Source organism: Saccoglossus kowalevskii, chromosome 2, assembly GCF_978046115.1.
Source record: "Saccoglossus kowalevskii chromosome 2, keSacKowa6.1, whole genome shotgun sequence".
NCBI lineage: Eukaryota > Metazoa > Hemichordata > Enteropneusta > Harrimaniidae > Saccoglossus > Saccoglossus kowalevskii.
The window spans coordinates 42,223,502-42,245,632 of NC_140642.1; the positions used below are offsets into that span (position 1 = coordinate 42,223,502).

The following is a 22,131-nucleotide window of genomic DNA, read 5'->3' on the forward strand; positions in this document are numbered from 1 at the left end:
GGCGCCATCTAAGAAAGTCAGCACCATTGACACCCTCTATAACTTATCAGGAAATGAGGCACAACATTATTGATTATGATTTCAGCAATATGCCCCATTCACAAGCATACATGGTTGAATAATCCCACCAAAGCCATATGCAATGATTACTAAGTGTCAATAAGAGTGCAAATTTACTATTATAAGGTGTATTCAAAGCCATGCAAATAATCAACACATAACAAAATCGATGAAGTCAACATATTCATAATTTATGGTGAAAACAAGATTCATTTGAAATTTTCCACAAACAAGACACACTGCCCGTCTGTTTTCAATGCAAGTTTATAGGAGTGCACGTTTACATAAGTTCTGTGACAAATTAACAAATGGGAAATGTAATCATTCATAATGTGTGGCAGATTAAATATAATAGTTAGGAACAAAATCCATCCACAAAAGACATTCATGGTGCATGTTTTTTTGTTAGATGCAAGTCAGCCATCAGAAGTTTTACCAATGTATGTGACATGGTGTATTATGCAGGTGTCATGTTTGCATGCAATCAGTTAAAGCATATTTTCAGATCAACCTTCTTGAAAATATGATGGCTGCAAATCAACCACTATGTCAATTGACATTGTCTGTATTTGGCTGAATTGACATTTGAGAACCTAAAAGAAGGAAAGATGTCAAGACAATTTATTGAGACTGCAAATTTGCATGTAATTGTCCTCACTACAATACATTGATATTAGATATCCTTATTTATCAACCCATGATTTCATGTAGAGACATTATACCTTGCAACTCCTTTGAGATATATCTTGCACATCAACACAGCAAAAGTAATTCTATCTGTATGCAACATTCCACGAGCAACTCGATTGTAGGCCATCTAAAGAAAACAAAAATAACAAATTAGCTATTTTTCAAATAACTATTGAAATTAGGACTACAGTTAAAATGTCAAAAAAACATGTATGTATTGACAACATCAAGTGACAAGTGAGAGAATTGCAAATACACAAATCTATCAGAAAGCTAACATCTTGCTAATAATAAGAAAGCAATCAAGTCTTTTGAAGTAAACAAATTAGTTCTGACTAAAAGCTAACTGAAACTTATTTGGGTTTATTCGTGGTATTGCTAATGACAAGATACTTGTATGTGACCAATCCAGCCTAGCGTAGACCAGAGAAGTGTGTATTGTTGGTGCACAAGATGACACAAAAATTACCTGGAATAAATCCTTTGTGATGATAGATAGTCGAGCGGAGTAATCAGACACTCCTTTTAGATCTGGGTTATCACATAGTACACCATGGAATATATCCAAGAAAAACTGCAGGGAATATTGGTAGAGGAAATGAACCTGAAAACAACAATACGTACATTACACAGGGAAAAGTAGTGGAGCAAAATAACATGGAAACAAATGACCATAATATACACAGCATATTTCATTATGGCTACATGTATATATGCTATCAATAAAGATAGTACATACAACATACATAATTGCTGATTAACAATCTGATACAACTATGACAACTTTCCTTATCCATCATTGTATAATATCACAGTATGGTGTTTTAATAATGTGTTACAATGCACTCACTTGGTGACCTGCTTCCAATGTAAAGTAGATACTGCTACAAGATTGTGACAGTGGCATATACTTTTGTGATGTTGTTTCCACTTCTGCCATAATCACATCAGTTTCCTCAACCTTTCTCGTCACATCAGCAGCTTCCTTCTTCAATGTCTCTAAGGTCGTGATGATTCTAAAAATAGTGCATTAATTACACAAGTGTAAAATTGTGTGTTCAGCTGCCTACAATTCAGAATTACGACAAGAGTTTGGACACAAGTTGATATTGTACATATAAATCTAATAAACCATCTCGCCTAACTCACCTGTCATCATATACTATTCTATCCAGACTCTCCTAACTCACCTGTCATCCATAACTACATTTACAATGATGTAACTTGCCTGGTATCATCTATTGCTCTATTCAGAATCACCTAACTCACCTGTATTGCTCTAACTCGCCTGTATTTGCTCTATTCAGAATCACCTAACTCACCTGTCATCTATTGCTCTATTCAGAATCACCTAACTCACCTGTCATCTATTGCTCTATTCAGAATCACCTGACTCACCTGTCATCTATTGCTCTATTCAGAATCACCTAACTCACCTGTCATCTATTGCTCTATTCAGAATCACCTGACTCACCTGTCATCTATTGCTCTATTCAGAATCACCTGACTCACCTGTCATCTATTGCTCTATTCAGAATCACCTGACTCACCTGTCATCTATTGCTCTATTCAGAATCACCTGACTCACCTGTCATCTATTGCTCTATTCAGAATCACCTGACTCACCTGTCATCTATTGCTTTATTCAGAATCACCTGACTCACCTGTCATCTATTGCTTTATTCAGAATCACCTGACTCACCTGTCATCTATTGCTTTATTCAGAATCACCTGACTCACCTGTCATCTATTGCTCTATTCAGAATCACCTAACTCACCTGTCATCTATTGCTCTATTCAGAATCACCTAACTCACCTGTCATCTATTGCTTTATTCAGAATCACCTAACTCACCTGTCATCTATTGCTTTATTCAGAATCACCTAACTCACCTGTCATCTATTGCTTTATTCATAATCAGCTAACTCACCTGTCATCTATTGCTTTATTCATAATCACCTAACTCACCTGTCAACTATTGCTCTATTCAGAATCACCTGACTCACCTGTCATTTATTGCTCTATTCAGAATCACCTGACTCACCTGTCATTTATTGCTCTATTCAAAATCACCTGACTCACCTGTCATCTATTGCTTTATTCAAAATCACCTGACTCACCTGTCATCTATTGCTTTATTCAGAATCACCTGACTCACCTGTCATCTATTGCTTTATTCAGAATCACCTGACTCACCTGTCATCTATTGCTTTATTCAGAATCACCTGACTCACCTGTCATCTATTGCTCTATTCAGAATCACCTAACTCACCTGTCATCTATTGCTCTATTCAGAATCACCTAACTCACCTGTCATCTATTGCTTTATTCAGAATCACCTAACTCACCTGTCATCTATTGCTTTATTCATAATCAGCTAACTCACCTGTCATCTATTGCTCTATTCAGAATCACCTAACTCACCTGTCAACTATTGCTCTATTCAGAATCACCTGACTCACCTGTCATTTATTGCTCTATTCAGAATCACCTGACTCACCTGTCATTTATTGCTCTATTCAAAATCACCTGACTCACCTGTCATCTATTGCTCTATTCAAAATCACCCAACTCACCTGTCATCTATTGCTCTATTCAGAATCACCTAACTCACCTGTCATCTATTGCTCTATTCAGAATCACCTAACTCACCTGTCATCTATTGCTCTATTCAGAATCACCTAACTCACCTGTCATCTATTGCTCTATTCAGAATCACCTAACTCACCTGTCATCTATTGCTCTATTCAGAATCAGCTAACTCACCTGTCATCTATTGCTCTATTCAGAATCACCTAACTCACCTGTCATCTATTGCTCTATTCAGAATCACCTAACTCACCTATCATCTATTGCTCTATTTAGAATCACCTAACTCACCTGTCATCTATTGCTTTATTCATAATCAGCTAACTCGCCTGTCATCTATTGCTCTATTCAGAATCACCTAACTCGCCTGTCATCTATTGCTCTATTCAGAATCACCTAACTCACCTGTCATCTATTGCTTTATTCATAATCAGCTAACTCGCCTATCATCTATTGTTCTACTCAGAATCGCATAACTCGCCCATCATCTATTGTTCTATTCAGAATCACCTAACTCACCTGTCATCATCTAATATTCTTCCCTTGGTATCATTCAATGCTTGTAACAAAGATTTCTCCAGTTGACGTAGACGCAAGTGAAATTCACCTTGAAGTTTTAACAAATCGGAACGTTTCTCATCAACATCTGGTCTCTCAGCTTTTAAAACCTAGAAACAAACATGACAGAGTTCCTGTATGATCAAGATCTAGGTCTGTAATGGAGGATTTTGATGACTTTTTAGAACAAAATTGTCATCTTCTATCGGATTGTGAAATGAACAGACGTTCATATGTCTCAAAAAATGTATTATGTGTGAAGTTCGAATGTGATTAACTAAAAGCATGTCAACGATACAGGTAGGAATGCACAGATGCATGCACCCACACACAGACAAACTGACACACAAAACACAAGTTCAGACTTCATCCAAAGAGTGGAAATGAATTGATAAAGTGGAAAGCATGGGTTACATTTTTCTTTTTTGCAATTGCAAAAAATTGTTCAAAAGTAGAATAATATACACTCACCTGATTCAGACACTGACTTTGTAAACTACTTCTTGTTACTGTGAAGTTAACAAATGTAACTCTGCTACAAATATCTGGAGGAAATTCAACCTAAAAGATATACACCATACAGCTTAGGAAATAAACATACTGAACATTTCCACTTTGTATGTTACGGCCAGTGTAATCATGACAACATTCTTCTAGGAAACATTTGACAAGAATACAACAATGATAATAGATTGAACTGAATACTTACTGTTGGATCTCTTGTTGACAGGAAAATTGTGAAAGCTGGCGACAAATCAATATCTTGATCACCAAGTGATATAAGTACACGTCCACCAGTACGACGCAATTCACGATTCAATACGGGATTCAGGATAGGATCATAGTTCTCTACATCCTACAAGTAGAAAACACTCAAATTAGGTACAAAATCAGTACCAGCAACACTTTCACATGATTCACATACGGTAGTGACTATTATAATTCTTTTTGCATGTCATCACAGACTGGCCATAAGTGACGTACTAACCTGTACTAGTAAGGGATTACCAAATCTCAGGGAACTCTCCAAGTTCTTTCTGAAGGCATCGTCTAGGAAACTGTAAGAAGTTATAAATTACAAATTGTAATGAGGCAAGCAATTAAGCAATGATTAAAACTGACTGGCACTTTATAATACACAATAGCAAACAGTCATGCATTTATTATGTCTTGACACTATTAGGATGGAAATATATAGTGAAATCACACGAAAAATTGGCCAAAATTAAATTATAAACATTTCCATTTTTTCCACTGGTTTCTGAGGTGAAATTATTTTCTTCAAATTTTGTTCTGTAACTCCAGATATGTATGGATGATTTTAACATTTTAACATGTTAAATCATAGACAGCTTAGGAAGAATTCCAAGTGTGCTGAGGTGATGGAGGAATGAAATGGAATTCAGGAATATTATTGTACCTGTTGAGTGGCTCTTTGAGATATGAGTACACACACTCCAACTCAGACAGGGTAACTACAAAGACTGAATGTGTGCTCCACCAGACGTTTAATTTAATTGGTTTTCAGGGTGATACTAGCAATTTTATTATTTTAGTGTTTTAATCTATTTCACGAACTCGACAGCGAAACTACTACAAGTTCTATTGTTATTTTACATGTTTAATTTGCATAATTAATAAGTTTACAGTAATAGTTATCTGAAAGTTTTCTCCTATAATACATTAAAACTAAAGTAAAGTAAAAAGTAGATATCAAATTCACTTAGTGTAGACATGCATGATACCCACCTAGTTTTAGTGATCTTTTTATGTTTATACTCATTCATGATGAATTCTGTAGCTTGACCAGATGGATCAATAATCAGAGGATATCGATTAAATCTCATTAACATAATGGCATTCTCTGTACAAAGGTCATCTGCTGGCAATGAGTTAGCTTGCCATCTCAGCCGTTCATCAGCATTTGATAGGTACTAGAAAACCAAAATAATCAAGGATTAGTAATTTTGATTCCAAAGGTTGATTTCTAACAATGATACAAAATAATTGACTTTTTAAATTAGAAAATGAGTTTTGAGACACTTTGTGAAACATTACCTCAGTTCTTGCAATATCAGATCTGAAATGAAGCATAGCTTGTTGTAGATGGGAACACCATGAAGTAAACAAATTCTGTCTCATTTGTTGGTCAAAGTATCCTGCATATGACATGAATGCTGAAGACAATAATACATCACCAATTATGGTAGCCATTTGGTTTTTAAATGTCTCACTACTTAGTTCCCATCGGTCACGTTCAATACTCAAACTGCGTAGCAAAGCTGTACTACGGTTCACCTAAAAAAAAACAGTGATTACAACAATATGAGATCTTTGTTTCATTTAATGTGCAGAAATTCAACAAATTCCCCCCAAAAAATTGGATTTGAGATTAATCAGAATTTAAAAACAAGCTGCCTGTCGGCTGAGATAGCTCGCTGTTATCAATGCACATTTCAATTAAAAAACTGAAGATATCATCAGAAAATGAACAATATGTATTAATAGTATTAAAGCAATCAGACTTGCTGTTTTCAACAAAAATTCGAAAATATAACTGTTTATCAAAAATATTCATCAAAATTAGATAATTGAAGAACAAAATCATCATGAAATGAACAAATCTGAGAGAGGTCTACCTGTAGTACCTACATACAAGGTATCAAAGCTAGCGGTTTTTAAGAAAAAGTCGAAAATGTTTAAGTTGTTGACAATGGCAACGACGGACAATCAGTAATACTATAAGCTCCGCTCGACTTGATCAACAGCGGGGCGGACAATTTTAAAAATATACCAATGACATACAATGATTAGATGAATTTAACAGTACTTCATAGGAATGAGATAAAAGACTGTCAAACAGCATGATGAATATATATCAGTTTTGACAAAGACATAACACACTGCAATACACCATACCTTTGTTGCTACAGACTCTAAATCAGCTTTTATAGCTTGTGCTTGGCTAATCAATTGTGCATATTCTTCTTTGTATCCTGCTATACTCCTTTCTAATGCAATTATAGTGTTTTCAACTTCCTCACCACGCAACTTAGTTTCTTCTGCCTCATCTTCAAGACTCTGTAGTTCATTACGTAATGGTTCAACTCTCTTCAACATGTCAGCATAACTGATCTGTTAACAATAAAATGCTGAATTAGTTACATACATGTCACAGGTGAATATATGGTCAAAATAAGCTATGTTTTTATACAAGTTGTATGTACTTCAAGATACACTGAAGTCATACATTCCTTATAGGATACATGTATTAACTCCGTAACTTACCTGTGCAATGGACCATTTTACGAGAGGACCACAGGCTTGACTCGCACGATTCACTTTCTCAAAACTATAATCAGGATGGCTCAAATATCTGCTTTTCATTTTTTCACGGATATCATCACTTAAAAATAAATAAAAACATCATGCATATTGCTACATACAGTGTAAAATATCACTACTTTGAATGATTTTGTCATGAGATAATAACAACCTTGTAATCATAGATAAAAGAAAGCTTAGAAAGAACTCCCGTGTGCTGAGAGTATTGAAGACACATTAAAAATTAATTCAAAATTACTTGTATTTGAGATATTGATGGAAAACTGAAAACTAATTATGTAAATCAGGTAACTACTATGAACAGATTTGAGTGTAAAACTAATAAGGTCTGCGTGATGTAATATCTATATACCAAGTTTCATTGAAATGTGATTAGAACAAAAAAACTATGAATTATTATTAGAGAATTAATATTAACAAATTTCAACTCAAAATTAATCGGGCCTGTCTATTGTCAGTGTTAATTAATTAGGTGATTAATAAGCATCAATATTTATGTGATGATGAGTACTCTTTAAAAGTTTCATTAAAAATCCAATTGGTGGTTCTTTATACATGTATATCAGTGGAACATTCATGGACAAAATTAACTAATTATGCTAATAAGTTAATTAATATGCACAAATATTACCCCAAAACTAATCAGGTCTCTGCACAGTCTTTGAGTAACTATGAACCAAGTTTCATTGAAATGTGAAGATTACTATATGAAATATCAAAAGCTGAAAATTAATTAATTATGCAAATTAGGTAATTATTATGTACTGATATTATCCTAAAAACTATCAGGTTTGTGCAGTGTCCTTTGACATCTATATACCAAGTTTTATTAAAATGTGATGATTACTACTTGAGATATCAGTGGAAAAGCCAAAAATTGATTAATCATTATGCAAATTAGGTAATTAATATTGCAGATTTTTACCCAAAACTAATCAAATCTGTGCATTAGATCAGAGCATCTATGTGCCAAGTTTTATCAAAATCCAATGAGTGGTTCTTTAGATATCAGTGGAACAGTCATAGAACAGCTAAAAATCAGCTAATTATCATGCAAATTAGGTAATTAATATGCATGGATTTTTACCAAAATCTAATCAAATCTGTGCATTGGCCCAGAGCATCTATGCACCAAGTTTCATCAAAAATCAATGTATGCACACACACACGCACACGCACACACACACACACACACACACACACACACACACACACACACACACACACACACACACACACACACACACACACACACTAACTGCAAAGACTCCCATTGTGTGCTTCACACACAGGAGTAAAAAATGATAGGATGGATGTACTCATTACCTGATGTCATCTGTAGAGAAATTCACTATTGTGCTGATGAAATTTTCTCTGACTATTATACCACGGATAGACCTCCAATCAGGAGCATTTTCACCTAACAATAGACAGATTGATTCCAATGCAAGTTTGACTGTAGCTGGTGGATTTCCCATACTTCTTACTTCAACAAGATGATTCTTCTTAATAGACTTGACAGCTGTAAATCAGAATTTAACTGCAAAGTTTACGCAGGTCAAGTGTTTAAGTTAATATCTAAACAAAAAATCCCTCTCTGCTCCGTTCAAATACAATCAGCCAAGTCACACAAAAATTGTTGCAGGTGTGTCCAAATACCTGCATTATTATACTAAAAATGGTCACCAGTTGGCCATATCTAAATCAGGTAACAGCTAATGTGTGCCATGAAAAACGACTAAAACAAATAGACTTCTGAGAAATGGTTGTGTGTGCATGTATGCTCTAAAATCAATTTATCAATTCTTTACCTCAGACTTTACCAAATGAAGATAAGTAGCCATCACAAGTGTTAATGTTGGTCAGTATAACACGAGTGTTGGTCCGATTGTTGGTGGCATGTCTGTAATTGTTTGTCTACACTTTTAAGCTTTAGAGGTTGTTGCATGTTTAGTTACTTTTAGACTGAATCACAGATCAATTTTTAATTGTTTTTCTCACGTTACTACCTTAATCATAAAAATAACCTTACACTGGAAAATAGAGCAAACAACAATGTGCACCATTAGACATGTTGCTATGGTTACCTTGTTGTGCTTCAATAACAGCAGGTTCCACTTTAGCTAAGTCATCCATTACACTGTCAGTTCTTTCTGCAATAGCTTTGTTTGCAATTATCAAAGCTGCTTGGATTTCTTGTGATGTCACCTTCTTCTTTTCAGCTTCTTGTTGGTCTTTTACCTACATTGTCACATTGGTATGGAAAATAACAGTTGATGAGAAAGTCAACAAAATACTGAGGTACATGTATGGCAGTCAACATTTGAAGATCATGACAATCGGAAAAAACTTGACAGCCCTTGGAATGGCCTGGCATCATTCAGCATGTGAAATTATGCATGGTTAAATGCAGAACATAGTTACATCTCACCATTTGTTTAAGTTTAGCATTAGCCATAGCATTCTTGGCTTCTAATTCTTTACTTTTCAGTGATAAACTCTTCTGTAATTCTTCAACTTGGTCTACTGTTTCTTTGATTTTCTGCAGCCCAACATTTAAATGAAGTTGCTGCTCTTCCAAGTCGCTTCGTTTTTCATTGTACAATTTCACCTGAAGGCAAGAACAAAATCAAAGAAAGCTTAGAAAGAACTCTCGTATGCTGAGAGTATTAGAGACAGAGTAAAAAATAAATCAAAATTACTTGTACTTGAGATATTGATGGAAAAACTGAAAACTAATTATGCAAATCAGAAAATTAAAATGAACAGATTTGAGTGTAAAACTAATAAGGTCTGCGCAATGTAACAGACCATCTATGTACCAAGTACCAATCAGAACCAACAAACTATGAATTATTATGGGAATTAATATGAACAGATTGTAACCCATAACTGATCATATTTGTACAGAGGACCTATGTACAAAGTATCAATGAAATGTGATGATTAGTAGTAGAGATATACTTGAAATCCGAAAATTAACTAATTATGCAAATTAGTAATATAAAAATATTTTTATTACTAATATATTTATCCCAAAACAATCTCTGCATAGTCCTTGAGTATCTATGTACCATGTTTCATTGAAATGTAATGCTTACTACTTAAAATATTAAAAGCTGAAAATTAATTTATTATGCAAATTAGGTAATTAATATGTACAAATTTTCACCCAAAATTAATCAAAACCTGGCATTAGTTCAGAGCATCTATGAACCAATTTTCATCAAAATCAAATGAGTGGTTCTTTAGATATCAGTGGAACAGTCATGGAACAGCTAAAAATGAGCTAATTATCATGAAAATTAGGAAATTAAAATGTATGGATTTCTACCAAAACCTAATCAAATCTGCGAATTGGCCAAGAGCATCTATGCACCAAGTTTCATCAAAAAACAACACACACACACACACACACACACACACACACACACACACACACACACACACACACACACACACACACACACACACACACACACACACACACACACACACACACTATCTACAAAGACTCCCTTTGTGTGCTTTGCACACGGGAGTCAATCATGCACAAGACTTTTTTTAAACAAGATTTTCTAATGTATTTTCAGGGCAATCTGTTGGTTCAACATTTTACTCATATTTATACATCTTAACTGTCTTGTGATAAAAGTTCCATCAATCACGCATCTGTTAACTTACATAATGATTAATAAAGTCCAGGTAATGTCTTGGTGTTATTGCTGTGACTCTGCCACCACGTTTTGCAATCCGATTATTAGCTTGATGGAGAGTTTGATGCACATACACAAATGCATTAACAACTGCTTCCCTGTGAGTGATTGGAGTCGACAAACCATCATAGGCAACCGGAAGGTAGTCTGGACAGTGGTACTAAAAATCAATAAACATAGTAAACCTATTACAAAAGTGCTTGTAATTTACACATGAACAATACAGTTGATAATTTGGTTAATAATAAGTATATGATAGATACATGCATATTAGACTTTGCTCATCAATGAGTGATATAAATGGAACAAGCCATGCATGGCACAGTCCCAGTTAGTTATCAAATTTAAGATATATTGTTTTGTTTATAGTAATATACTGGAATATAACCATGTCAGGAATATGATTAAGATGATTTTTTATCATTAAAATGATTGACATTTGTATCTGATCGTCAAACAAGTACTTGTCCAAATTGGGAGATATTGCCATTTTGAATCTGATCTGAAAAATAAAATGATGTGCATCAGGAACCTGTAATGTCTAATGTATGTACTAAGTTTGAACGAAATCCATCCATAAATGCCAGAAATGCTGGATATTTGATGTTTTTTTAGCACAAAGATGGCCACCATTCGGCCATTTTGAATAGGATCGTCAAACCAATATATCTGTATATCTATGACATTATGTATAATGAATATTATGTGAACATAATCAGTCAAATCAAGTCAGAGATACGGGTCTAGAAGCCCATTCATTAAAACAAAATGGCCACCAGTCAGCCATTTTCAATCCGATCTGAAAAATAAAATTGTTTGCATCAAGGTCCCATAATGTCTAATGTATATACCAAGTTTGAACAAAATCTATTTGTAAACAACCGAGAAATGCTTGATTTTGATGATTTTTTAGCACAAAAATGGCCAAATCAGATCGTGAATGAAATTGATGTGCATATGTATAATTTCATGTATGATGTATGTGTGAAGTTTGATTTTGATTCGTTGAAGCATTTCTAAGATCCAAGTCCGGACGCACACACAAGGGTCAAAACATAAGTCCCTGTTTTTGAACTGCATTCAAACGAGGACTAATAATAGCATGGTACACCGTGGATAAATTTATTCTGCAGTTTGTATGGGCTTCACGTCCACAGAAATTGAACTAGACCAGAATAATGGGTCTTAGAAAAAAGAAAACGATCATCTAGTGGTGACTTACATTCGACTTTTCTAAATCCAGTTTATTTGTGAATTCTTGACCAACTTGGTAGAGTGCTCCATTTGACCAATCACCAAACCAATTCAACACACACCTAAAGACATGCAAGAAGGCATTTCAATACATGGTATAATTACTGGTACACAAGACACTAAATATATCACGATTTTTTTATATGTTGAAGACATTTACAGTATATGTCTTAATATAGCTCTCAAACAGTATCATTAAAACTGAATGGCTGCTAGTCGGCCATTTTGAATCTGAAATGCAAAACACCACATTTGAACAAAATCTGTCCATGCACTAAAAGTGGCCACCAGTAAGCAATCTTGGGTGGATCATGCTAAGTGGTGGACATTCCTTGAGGTTACGATGATATACAATAATGTTATATATTCAACAAGTCATTAGTACTGAAATGAACAAAGAAGCCATATGTAGGCTAAAGTATCGTAAATGCATTGACACGTATACCTGTTAAACAAAGCTGGTGATGTTGCAGCTCTATCTTTAAGTCCTGCTGATGATGGATTCATTGTGAAAACAACATGCAGATTCTTCATCACCTGACAAAAGCAAAAAGCAATCAAACATTAGAAAGTACAATGTGAATTTTTCTGATACAATCAAGTTAAGAAAGCGTTGAAGTTATTACCCCAAAATGACAAAAATATTCATCAAAACTAGAGAATTTAAGATATCATTAAGAAATGAACAAAGGTCCACATGTAGTACCAACATGTATAATACCAAAGCAATCTGACTTGCGGTTTTCAAGAAGAAATCAAAAAACAAAACTGACAATCGGTAATATGATATGGGTTTGTTGACTCCAGGTCACTGTCTAATTAACAAATGTATATTATTTATTAAAGATAGTAGTAGTAGTCCAGAGTTTTAAATCCGGTTTGGTCCCCGAAGACGAGGGTGGCCAGATTCACCTTAAACTAGTGGCAATCGCTCTTACCCCCTCCCTCCACTTTGCACGATTTAAAGCATCCCTCATCCTCATCCCAACCTTCCCACTTGCATCTTCCACGTCTTCTTTGGCCTTCCCCTTTTCCTTGGACCGCTCACCTCTAAATCAAGGGCCCTTCTTAATACATGCCCATCCTCCCTCCTCAGCACATGCCCATACCAACGTACCCCATTTGCCTTCGCCAACCGATCTACCGCTTCCTTCAAACCCAACATCTGCATCAAGTCCTCAGTTTTCTTTCTGTCCATCAACTTCACCCCACACATCACTCTCACCATCGCTCTCTCTGTCCTCCTTAAAATACCCAACTCATTTTCACTCAAACACCATGTCTCACTCTCGAAACTATTCCTTTCATCCCCAAGAGAAATCTCTTCCCATATAGTAGCTCTCCACATTCCCTAAACTTCACCCAAGCAAACCTTGCTCTAGCTGTCACAGCCGCCTCACACCCACCACCCACACTTACCTTGTCCCCCAGGTATGTAAACTCCTTCACTGACTCAACCTCATCACACAACTTTTCTTCCTGTTCCACCACCCTTCCAGCTCCATTCTTACATCTTCCACACACAAAATCCCTTGCCAATCTTTGGGTCACCCTCTTTATCTTTGCACATCTCCCATGTATCCACTTCCCACATTTCACACACTGCACTGAATTTACCTTTACCCTCTTTCCACACATGCCACATGGGTCAACCTTACTCACCAAAGCTTTCTCCTTTGTCCCACTCACCATCACTTTTGTCTTTCCCAGATTTACCTTCAAACCCTTACTCTCAAATGCTTTTTTCCATTTCACAAACTTCTCCCTCAATCCCTCCATTGTGTCATCCATCAAGACCAAGTCATCAGCATACAACATCTCTCATCAGCCCTTCTCTTGCACTCTCTGTAACTACATCAATGACAACTGCAAATATCAATGGTGATAGTACAGAGCCTTGATGCACACCCACCTTCACCTCAAACTCCTCTGACAACTCCGATCCCACTCTAACTCTTGTCTTTGCTCCTTCATACAAACTCATCACTGCTCTTACCATTGCCTCTGGTATACCTCTCTTCCGCATTGCCCACTCCATCACCTTCCTCGGGACTCTATCAAAGGCCTTCTCCAAATCCACAAAACACATATACAGTTTCTTCCTTTTTGCACGATATTCCTCTTGCATCCTCCTCAGTATAAACACTGCATCAATTGTTCCTTTCCATGGCATAAAACCAAACTGCATCTCATCCACTTCCACTAATTTCCGGATTCTATTCACTATCACCCTCTCCACAATTTTCATTGCATGCTCTAATAGTTTCACACCCCTATACGCACCACAACTCTTTGCATCCCTTTTTCCTTTAAAAATTGGTACTACCACACTCACCTCCCACTCCTCAGGCATTCCTCTTCCATCTAACACTCTCTGGCATAGTGTTAAATCAATTTTGAATTTCAGTATTTATCAAATTTGAAAAAAAGACATGCAAGTTACCTCTTGCGTAAACCACTTGTACAGCTCTTCATTGGTATCTAACATAAGTCCTTGTTTTTGTGCTCCTTCTTTACACTGTGTCATTAATGTTGTATACTCATCTCCTTCAAATAAACCAGGAACCTGAAACAAAATTAAAATTTAGAAAGGACTCCTGAGTACTGTGATGTGCAGACTGAATAAACATTACACATGTGCCCAAATGTGCAACTCATCAATGACATGCATAGTTGGTTGAATTACCAAATCTATAACTACTATGCATTACCTAGTCCCTTTAAGTTAAAGTTTAAGAAATATATTAAGTTTGAACACGAACATGCAGAATTTGGTCAAAACCTAAAAAAAAAAAACTGAAAACTAGAAAACTGCTCGATTTTGGTCAATTTTTTAACAGTAAAATGGCCAATTCGATATATCATGCTTTGTTGTGGACAAGTATTGTAATATGATGTACATAACGCTAATATACTTTACTCACCTCTCCATTTGCAAGTAGTGTATTCATACGCTCCAAGAAACCAGAATCCAACACATTAGATTCATCCATAATGAAAGCAATCTTTTCAACCTGATAATAAACCATGAATGAGTGATTAGGTTGGAGTTATCTATACGATAATTAGCCACATATTCAATATCTTGAATATGAAATTAAACTATTGATTAATCACTTTTTTACTGTTATAAAAATAAAATAGTGTTTAATACTAGACCTACCCTACAGCCTGCTCTTCTCAGAACAGAACGCAAGTCTTCATCAAAATCAGCTGCTGTATATTTACGATGTACCTGTTAATAAAACAATCTAAATGTAGTAACAGACATAAAATAAACAAACATTTAGAATGCAATAGAGATCATGTACTTACCTTAATTTGATAGACACTCAGTCCATTGATCCAAGCAACAAATCTGGACAAAGTAGTTTTACCAGCACCACTCATACCAATCAACAGCAAATGACCCTATCAATGAAAACAAATTCAGACTTCAATTCAGTTAGAACACAACGTGCAACAAGCAGCCTGTCGGCTGAGATAGCTCCGCTGTTAGCAATGCACATGGCAATTAAAGAACAGAAGATATCATTAGAAAATGAACAAATTTGAGAGAGGTCCACATGTAGTACCTATATGTATAATATATCAAAGCAATTGGACTTGCGGTTTTCAACAAGAAGTCAAAAATATCACTTTTTACCAAAAATTACAAAAATATTCATCAAAATTAGAGAATTAAAGATATCATCATGAAATGAACAAATCTGAGAGAGATCCACATGTAGTACCTATATATGTAATATAAAAGCAATTGGACTTGCGGTTTTCAACAAGAAGTCGAAAATATCACTTTTTACCAAAAATTACAAAAATATTCACCAAAATTAGAGAATTAAAGATATCATTACAAAATGAACAAATCTGAGAGAGGTCCACATGTAGTACCTATATATGTAATATCAAAGCAATTGGACTTGCGGTTTTCAACAAGAGGTCGAAAATATCACTTTTTACCAAAAATTACAAAAATATTCACCAAAATTAGAGAATTGAAGATATCATTACAAAATGAACAAATCTGAGAGAGGTCGACATGTAGTACCTATATATGTAAATATCAAAGCAATTGGACTTGCGGTTTTCAACAAGAAGTCGAAAATATCACTTTTTACCAAAAATGACAAAAATATTCACCAAAATGAGAGAATTAAAGATATCATTACAAAATGAACAAATCTGAGAGAGGTCCAAATGTAGTACCTATATATGTAATATCAAAGCAATTGCACTTGCGGTTTTCAACAAGAAGTCGAAAATATCACTTTTTACTAAAAATGACAAAAATATTCACCAAAATTAGAGAATTGAAGATATCATCATGAAATGAACAAATCTGAGAGAGGTCTACCCAAGGTACATATACACCAAGTATCAAAGCATTCAGGCTTGTAGTTTTTAAGAAGAAGTCGAAAAAGTAAAACATTGACACGGACGACGGAGACGGACAATCACTCATATGATAAGCTCCGCTCGACAAAGTCGACAGCGGAGCTAAAAAGTGAGTTTGTAATAACTGTAGATAATTGGACATCAACAGATTTCCATATTATCAACATCCCTGGCACAATAGAAACACTGTCATCTGGTATTGTACACTATGGGAGGACAGATTTGTCAGTGATGTCATCTGGTATTGTACACTATGGGAGGACAGATTTGTCAGTGATGTCATCTGGTATTGTACACTATGGGAGGACAGATTTGTCAGTGATGTCATCTGGTATTGTACACTATGGGAGGACAGATTTGTCAGTGATGTCATCTGGTATTGTACACTATGGGAGGACAGATTTGTCAGTGATGTCATCTGGCACTACGGCATCTGGCTCTGAATATATAGTTGTAATATTATTTACCTGTTGTTGCCGGAATATCCTATCAATTCTGAGTACATGGTCCAATACTTCATTGAATAACACTAATGGCACATCTAATTCTTCTTCATAGAATACTTTCAATCTAGCTTTAGTATATTCTCTGAGTTCTTCTCTGTCCACGGGTACATAGTCCTTGGATAACCAATTACTGTACAATATCGGTCTGTGAAGAGCTTCTTCGCGGTTGATGTTCGGGAAGTGTTTTAATCCAACTTCATCAATATTTTGATCTGTCCACTGCCTTTCTTCATCTGTGACAAGTCTATGAATATAAAATCAGGTGAAAATTAGTATGCATATTCATGACATAAATGTAGTAAGTGTGAACGTCACTACACATAACATCCTATAAGTGTGTATAGCCCAGACTAGACGGCCCACGTACATCCCAACTAAAGTGAGTTTAGCACAGACCAGACGGCCCACATCCCAACTAAAGTGAGTATAGCACGGACCAGACGGCCCACATCCCAACTAAAGTGAGTATAGCCCAGACTAGACGGCCCACATCCCAACTAAAGTGAGTATAGCCCAGACTAGACGGCCCACATCCCAACTAAAGTGAGTATAGCCCAGACTAGACGGCCCACATCCCAACTAAAGTGAGTTTAGCCCAGACTAGACGGCCCACATCCCAACTAAAGTGAGTTTAGCTGAGACCAGATGGCCCACATCCCAACTAAAGTGAGTTTAGCCCAGACCAGACAGCCCACATCCCAACTAAAATAAATATAGCCCAATACATATATATATATATATATTATATACTATACTATATTGAGTATAGCCCAGACTGGACAGCCCAACCACCAACTTAAGTGAATACAGCCCAGACTGGCCACCCGACATCCCAACCAAAGTGAGTATAGCCCCGACTGGTCAGCCTACATCACAACCGAGTGTGTCGCAGACTGTAACCCAGTACTAATCACTATTTTCTGAGCTTAAAATTCAATTTTAGGTTTGTGTTACCTGTCCTGGAAGAGCCGAAGACCTTCATGTGCCCATATACGAACCAATCCTTCAACTGACAAAGTTTCCAATGGTCTGAGGGCTTCTACAATACCACGTACCCAACGTGTCATTTCACGCGGACTGTATATGTAATGTGGCTGCATGTCTTGGGTAAATCGTTCCTAAAAATCATTTATTTAAAATAAATTAAGCAATATATTAATTAGTTATAGTACTAATTTGAATTTGGTACATGTTTATTGGTATAATGTGATATTTACCTGTGATCGACTGTAGAAATCAACCATGGCAGTGGTCAATGGGCCAGCATAGGTTCTCAGACTAGGCACCAGTCTTAACATAGCACGATTGAATGTACCATAGATCTGTTTTAATGACGCGGGTCCAGGATAGTCTACATACACAACTGGTACATGACGCAGGAATCTATACAAAACAAAAATAAGTAATTGCATTATATAATAATTATATTTATATACAAGGTTTGAATATGAACGGTTATGACATGTCAGAATTCATCATATCACAATGCCCACTATTTGGCCATTTTGAATCCAATGTAACAATCACAAGCCATGCATGGCACAGTCCCAGTTAGTTATTGAATTTAAGATATATAGTTTTGTTTATAGTAATATAGTTGGAATATAAACATGTCAGGAATATGATGATTGTTTAACATTAAAATGATTGAAATTTGTATCTGATCATCAAACGTGTATTGAGAGATATTGCTCTGGAACAGCATTAAGGATGCTGTATACGTTTTTGGTATTGATTTTCTAAACTGTTATTTTCATACAAAATATTTACTGAACCACACAAAGCTATATATTGATCGAAAGCCTATTTCACACTAGATATTAAATCAACAAGAGAGTGTGTGTATGGATGTAAATAGTCATGTGATCTGTGTAAACACAGAAAGTCATTTTCGGTAAAAATATAATTGAACCAATGAATAAACGAATTTAGTGGTACATTAGCAACAAAACTGTTTTTAGATGATGCTCACCACTATTCTGAGTTGATTGAGATATATATCTACATGGTAGTTGAAGAAATAATAATTTAGCTATCTTGAAAAAACAATGCGATCTGGTTCTTTCCGGTATTCAGAAATTAGAACGTAATTTCGAAACAAATAGGAAAATAGAAAAATCCCAGCGCCGCTTGAGAGGAAACATATCAAGAGTGTCAAATATCAAAGGCCTGCAGTTGTCGTAAATCGCTGTTTTGCTTAACCAAGAAAACGGCAAAAACAACTTAGCAGCAACGTATCGTCAGCTAACTCAAAATCCATGTGTCCCTTGGATCAAAACAAACTCCTCACAACTAGTCATGGTATTTGTCAAAATCATGCATGTGGTCGCAGTTAGTTATAAAGTACTAAATTATGCTCCGGAATCTTGAATATTTAAAATTTGAACATAATCAGTCAAAGCAAGTCAGAGATATAGCACTAGAACCACATTCATTAAAACAAAAAATGGCCACCAGTCAGCCATTTTGAATCTTATCTGAAAAACAAAATGATGTTCAACGTATATACCAAGTTTGAACAAAATCCATCTGTAAACAGCAGGGGAATGCTTGATTTTGATGATTTTTTAGGACAAAAATGGCCGCCATTCGGCCATCTTGAATCAGATCGTGAAACAAATTGATGTGCATATGTATAATATCATGTATGATGTATGTGTGGAGTTTGATTGTGATTGGTTCAGGCCTTTCTAAGATACAGGTCCGAATGCACGAACGCACAGAGGTCAAAACATAAACTGCGTTCGAACGGGGACTAAAAAGGACTAGCCTCAAGGTCCCACAATGACAGAAATACTTGTCACAAGTCCCAGTTTTCAAAACGAGCAGAATTTACTTTAGTCACCACATTTAGTGAAGTGAAAATGTGCTTACCGATGAGACAAAGGTTTACGGCCTGGATCTGTAGGAGGATTACATGCACCCACAAACTGTATACGTTCCAGTTTAACCCAGCTTTGATCAGATGGTCTGTAAAAACCACCGAGTTCTACAACCTGACGCAAGAAAGATATAACTCTCTGGGTTCCTGAAATAAAAAGAAACATTGTGTAATTATTTACAACCTTGACTGAGATAAAACAATTTATTGCAGAAAAAAATGAAAATACCAGAAATGCAATCACTGTATAATTATTTTTCAAATAAACACATTTGCACATATGCAACATGATGTATCATGTTTATATAAAATTTGAACATGAAAGGGAAAGTACTGTGCATGAAAAGCCGACATGCATGCTCCTTTCCATAATATGCTAAAGATGATCTGAATGTAACCTACCATATTTGTCCATATCAGGCAGATTGATTTCATCACAAAATATAACAAACCATTTATTTAGTTGTATTGGTGACATGATTACACCATTTGGTGTACGTCGATATTCACAATAATGATCAAATGTCTTCAACATCAATTCAGGTGTTGTTGCACTGGAGAAATTCAATCCAACAACCTAAAATACCCAACAGCATAGTTTACACACAATCCGTATTTGCACAAGGTCACTTAAATCTACTCTCTAATATTGATCATAATCATCTACTACAACCCCTTTCTCTAATTTGGAGTGCCTGTCTAATAGGTGGCTGGCTAAAAGCCTGATGCAGCACAGATATATTTGAACAGCGATTACAAACATTGCGAAACTTACTTCCATGTCTGGCAAAGCACGTAATGCACTAAACAATGTCATAGTCTTTCCACTACCAGGTGGTCCACATAATACCAGTGGTTTGTGTTCTGCTAACCAAGTATATAACAAAGATTCATGTCTGACAGTATCTAAAGTAGGTACAACTACATCGGGTGCTGCCACTTTATGTGTTTCTACTTCTATCTGTGGCACCTTTAACTGCCATGGAACCCACTCGCCACTCATTGATACCTGCAAAGAAAATCATAATATTAATTGTCAGAAAACAATTTGTACCTTAAGCCAAAAATAACTTTTATTACATGTTTTAACAACATTTTTATTCGCTCAACAATTCCTGATTTGATAGCATTTGCTCGTTTACTCTTTGTGTGATTGCACATAGTACACAAGTCAGGGGTCAACAAATCAGAAGGTAGAGGAGATTTAAAATATTCAAAACACTTATTCAAGAGCTGTCCGTCCGTTGTTATTTTGACTTTTCTTATCAGTGTCCTACCCTCACTAGTTGCTAGGTACATTACGAATGTGCAAAATGACATTATATCTGTCAAGAATTTGGGAATCAAGAATTTGAATCAAAACCTACAGCTAATGGTAGAAAATTATTACAGAAATTAAAATAAATAAAAATGACTGGCTTTCAAAAAGTAAAAAGACAATGAGGCAATGGTGTTAGTTTATGCACCTTGATCAGAACAGAAAATTAAGTTGTGCATATATTACTGTAAAATACTTTATTTTAGCTGGAATTAATTTTGGGTGTTTTGTGTGGAGTTTATTTTCACATAATTTTGTTGAGTTGAATGTGAATTATGGGAAAAAAGGTATATTCGTTGATTTTATTATCACTGAATCATTCCTTCAGTGTAAAAGATCTTTTACATTATAAATATACTTACTTCAAAGTCAATGACAGGTGTACTGGTTGATGGTGGTAATGGAATAGTTGTTACACCACGAATGAAATCACCAAGTTCTTCACGGGTCTTTAATTTTCCATCGCCACTCATGGACCAGAGCAAAGAATAGACAAGATAACGTGGTATGTAGCGCTCTAACTGGTCGCTCTATATATAAACAATAGACAATTATTCAGAAAATGATACAAGATCATGAATTGATAATTAAAATAAAAGTTTGGTCATAGTTGGCAGACAAAACTAACAAATATTGACAACTCATTAAGGAAGCAAGCATAATAACACAGCTATCTAAAATATTGAATTAAGCAGAGGATTCTTGGAACCCACCTATTCACATAGTTCATATCCACCATAGACTCCGGTCAGTAAAAATGACTATTTTGAACTGTAGGCATTTATATGTGATTTAGCCAATGATGGAAGGGGAAGCCCC

The 22,131-nt window shown here is 35.5% G+C and overlaps 1 protein-coding gene across 4 annotated transcripts in view; it reads right to left on the bottom strand.

Moving 5' to 3' along the window:
- LOC100379078 (cytoplasmic dynein 1 heavy chain 1-like) overlaps positions 1-22,131 on the bottom strand; it is a 127,227-nt gene that overhangs the window by 33,970 nt on the left and 71,126 nt on the right. For all 4 annotated transcript variants that reach the window (XM_085495740.1, XM_085495730.1, XM_085495735.1 and 1 more), the window contains exons 47-74: positions 21,675-21,842; positions 20,770-21,003; positions 20,397-20,571; positions 19,988-20,141; positions 18,331-18,496; positions 18,068-18,231; positions 17,075-17,357; positions 15,528-15,623; positions 15,376-15,447; positions 15,137-15,226; positions 14,656-14,778; positions 12,658-12,749; positions 12,181-12,274; positions 10,927-11,118; positions 9,674-9,853; positions 9,330-9,483; positions 8,569-8,764; positions 7,186-7,303; positions 6,817-7,032; positions 5,956-6,195; positions 5,647-5,831; positions 4,886-4,955; positions 4,607-4,753; positions 4,369-4,458; positions 3,859-4,007; positions 1,601-1,766; positions 1,220-1,354; positions 783-877 (exon numbers count right to left, since the gene is read on the bottom strand). In XM_085495740.1, the coding sequence (XP_085351866.1) occupies positions 783-877; positions 1,220-1,354; positions 1,601-1,766; positions 3,859-4,007; positions 4,369-4,458; positions 4,607-4,753; positions 4,886-4,955; positions 5,647-5,831; positions 5,956-6,195; positions 6,817-7,032; positions 7,186-7,303; positions 8,569-8,764; positions 9,330-9,483; positions 9,674-9,853; positions 10,927-11,118; positions 12,181-12,274; positions 12,658-12,749; positions 14,656-14,778; positions 15,137-15,226; positions 15,376-15,447; positions 15,528-15,623; positions 17,075-17,357; positions 18,068-18,231; positions 18,331-18,496; positions 19,988-20,141; positions 20,397-20,571; positions 20,770-21,003; positions 21,675-21,842 (4,244 nt within the window). The remainder of the gene's footprint in view (positions 1-782; positions 878-1,219; positions 1,355-1,600; positions 1,767-3,858; positions 4,008-4,368; positions 4,459-4,606; positions 4,754-4,885; positions 4,956-5,646; positions 5,832-5,955; positions 6,196-6,816; positions 7,033-7,185; positions 7,304-8,568; positions 8,765-9,329; positions 9,484-9,673; positions 9,854-10,926; positions 11,119-12,180; positions 12,275-12,657; positions 12,750-14,655; positions 14,779-15,136; positions 15,227-15,375; positions 15,448-15,527; positions 15,624-17,074; positions 17,358-18,067; positions 18,232-18,330; positions 18,497-19,987; positions 20,142-20,396; positions 20,572-20,769; positions 21,004-21,674; positions 21,843-22,131) is intronic.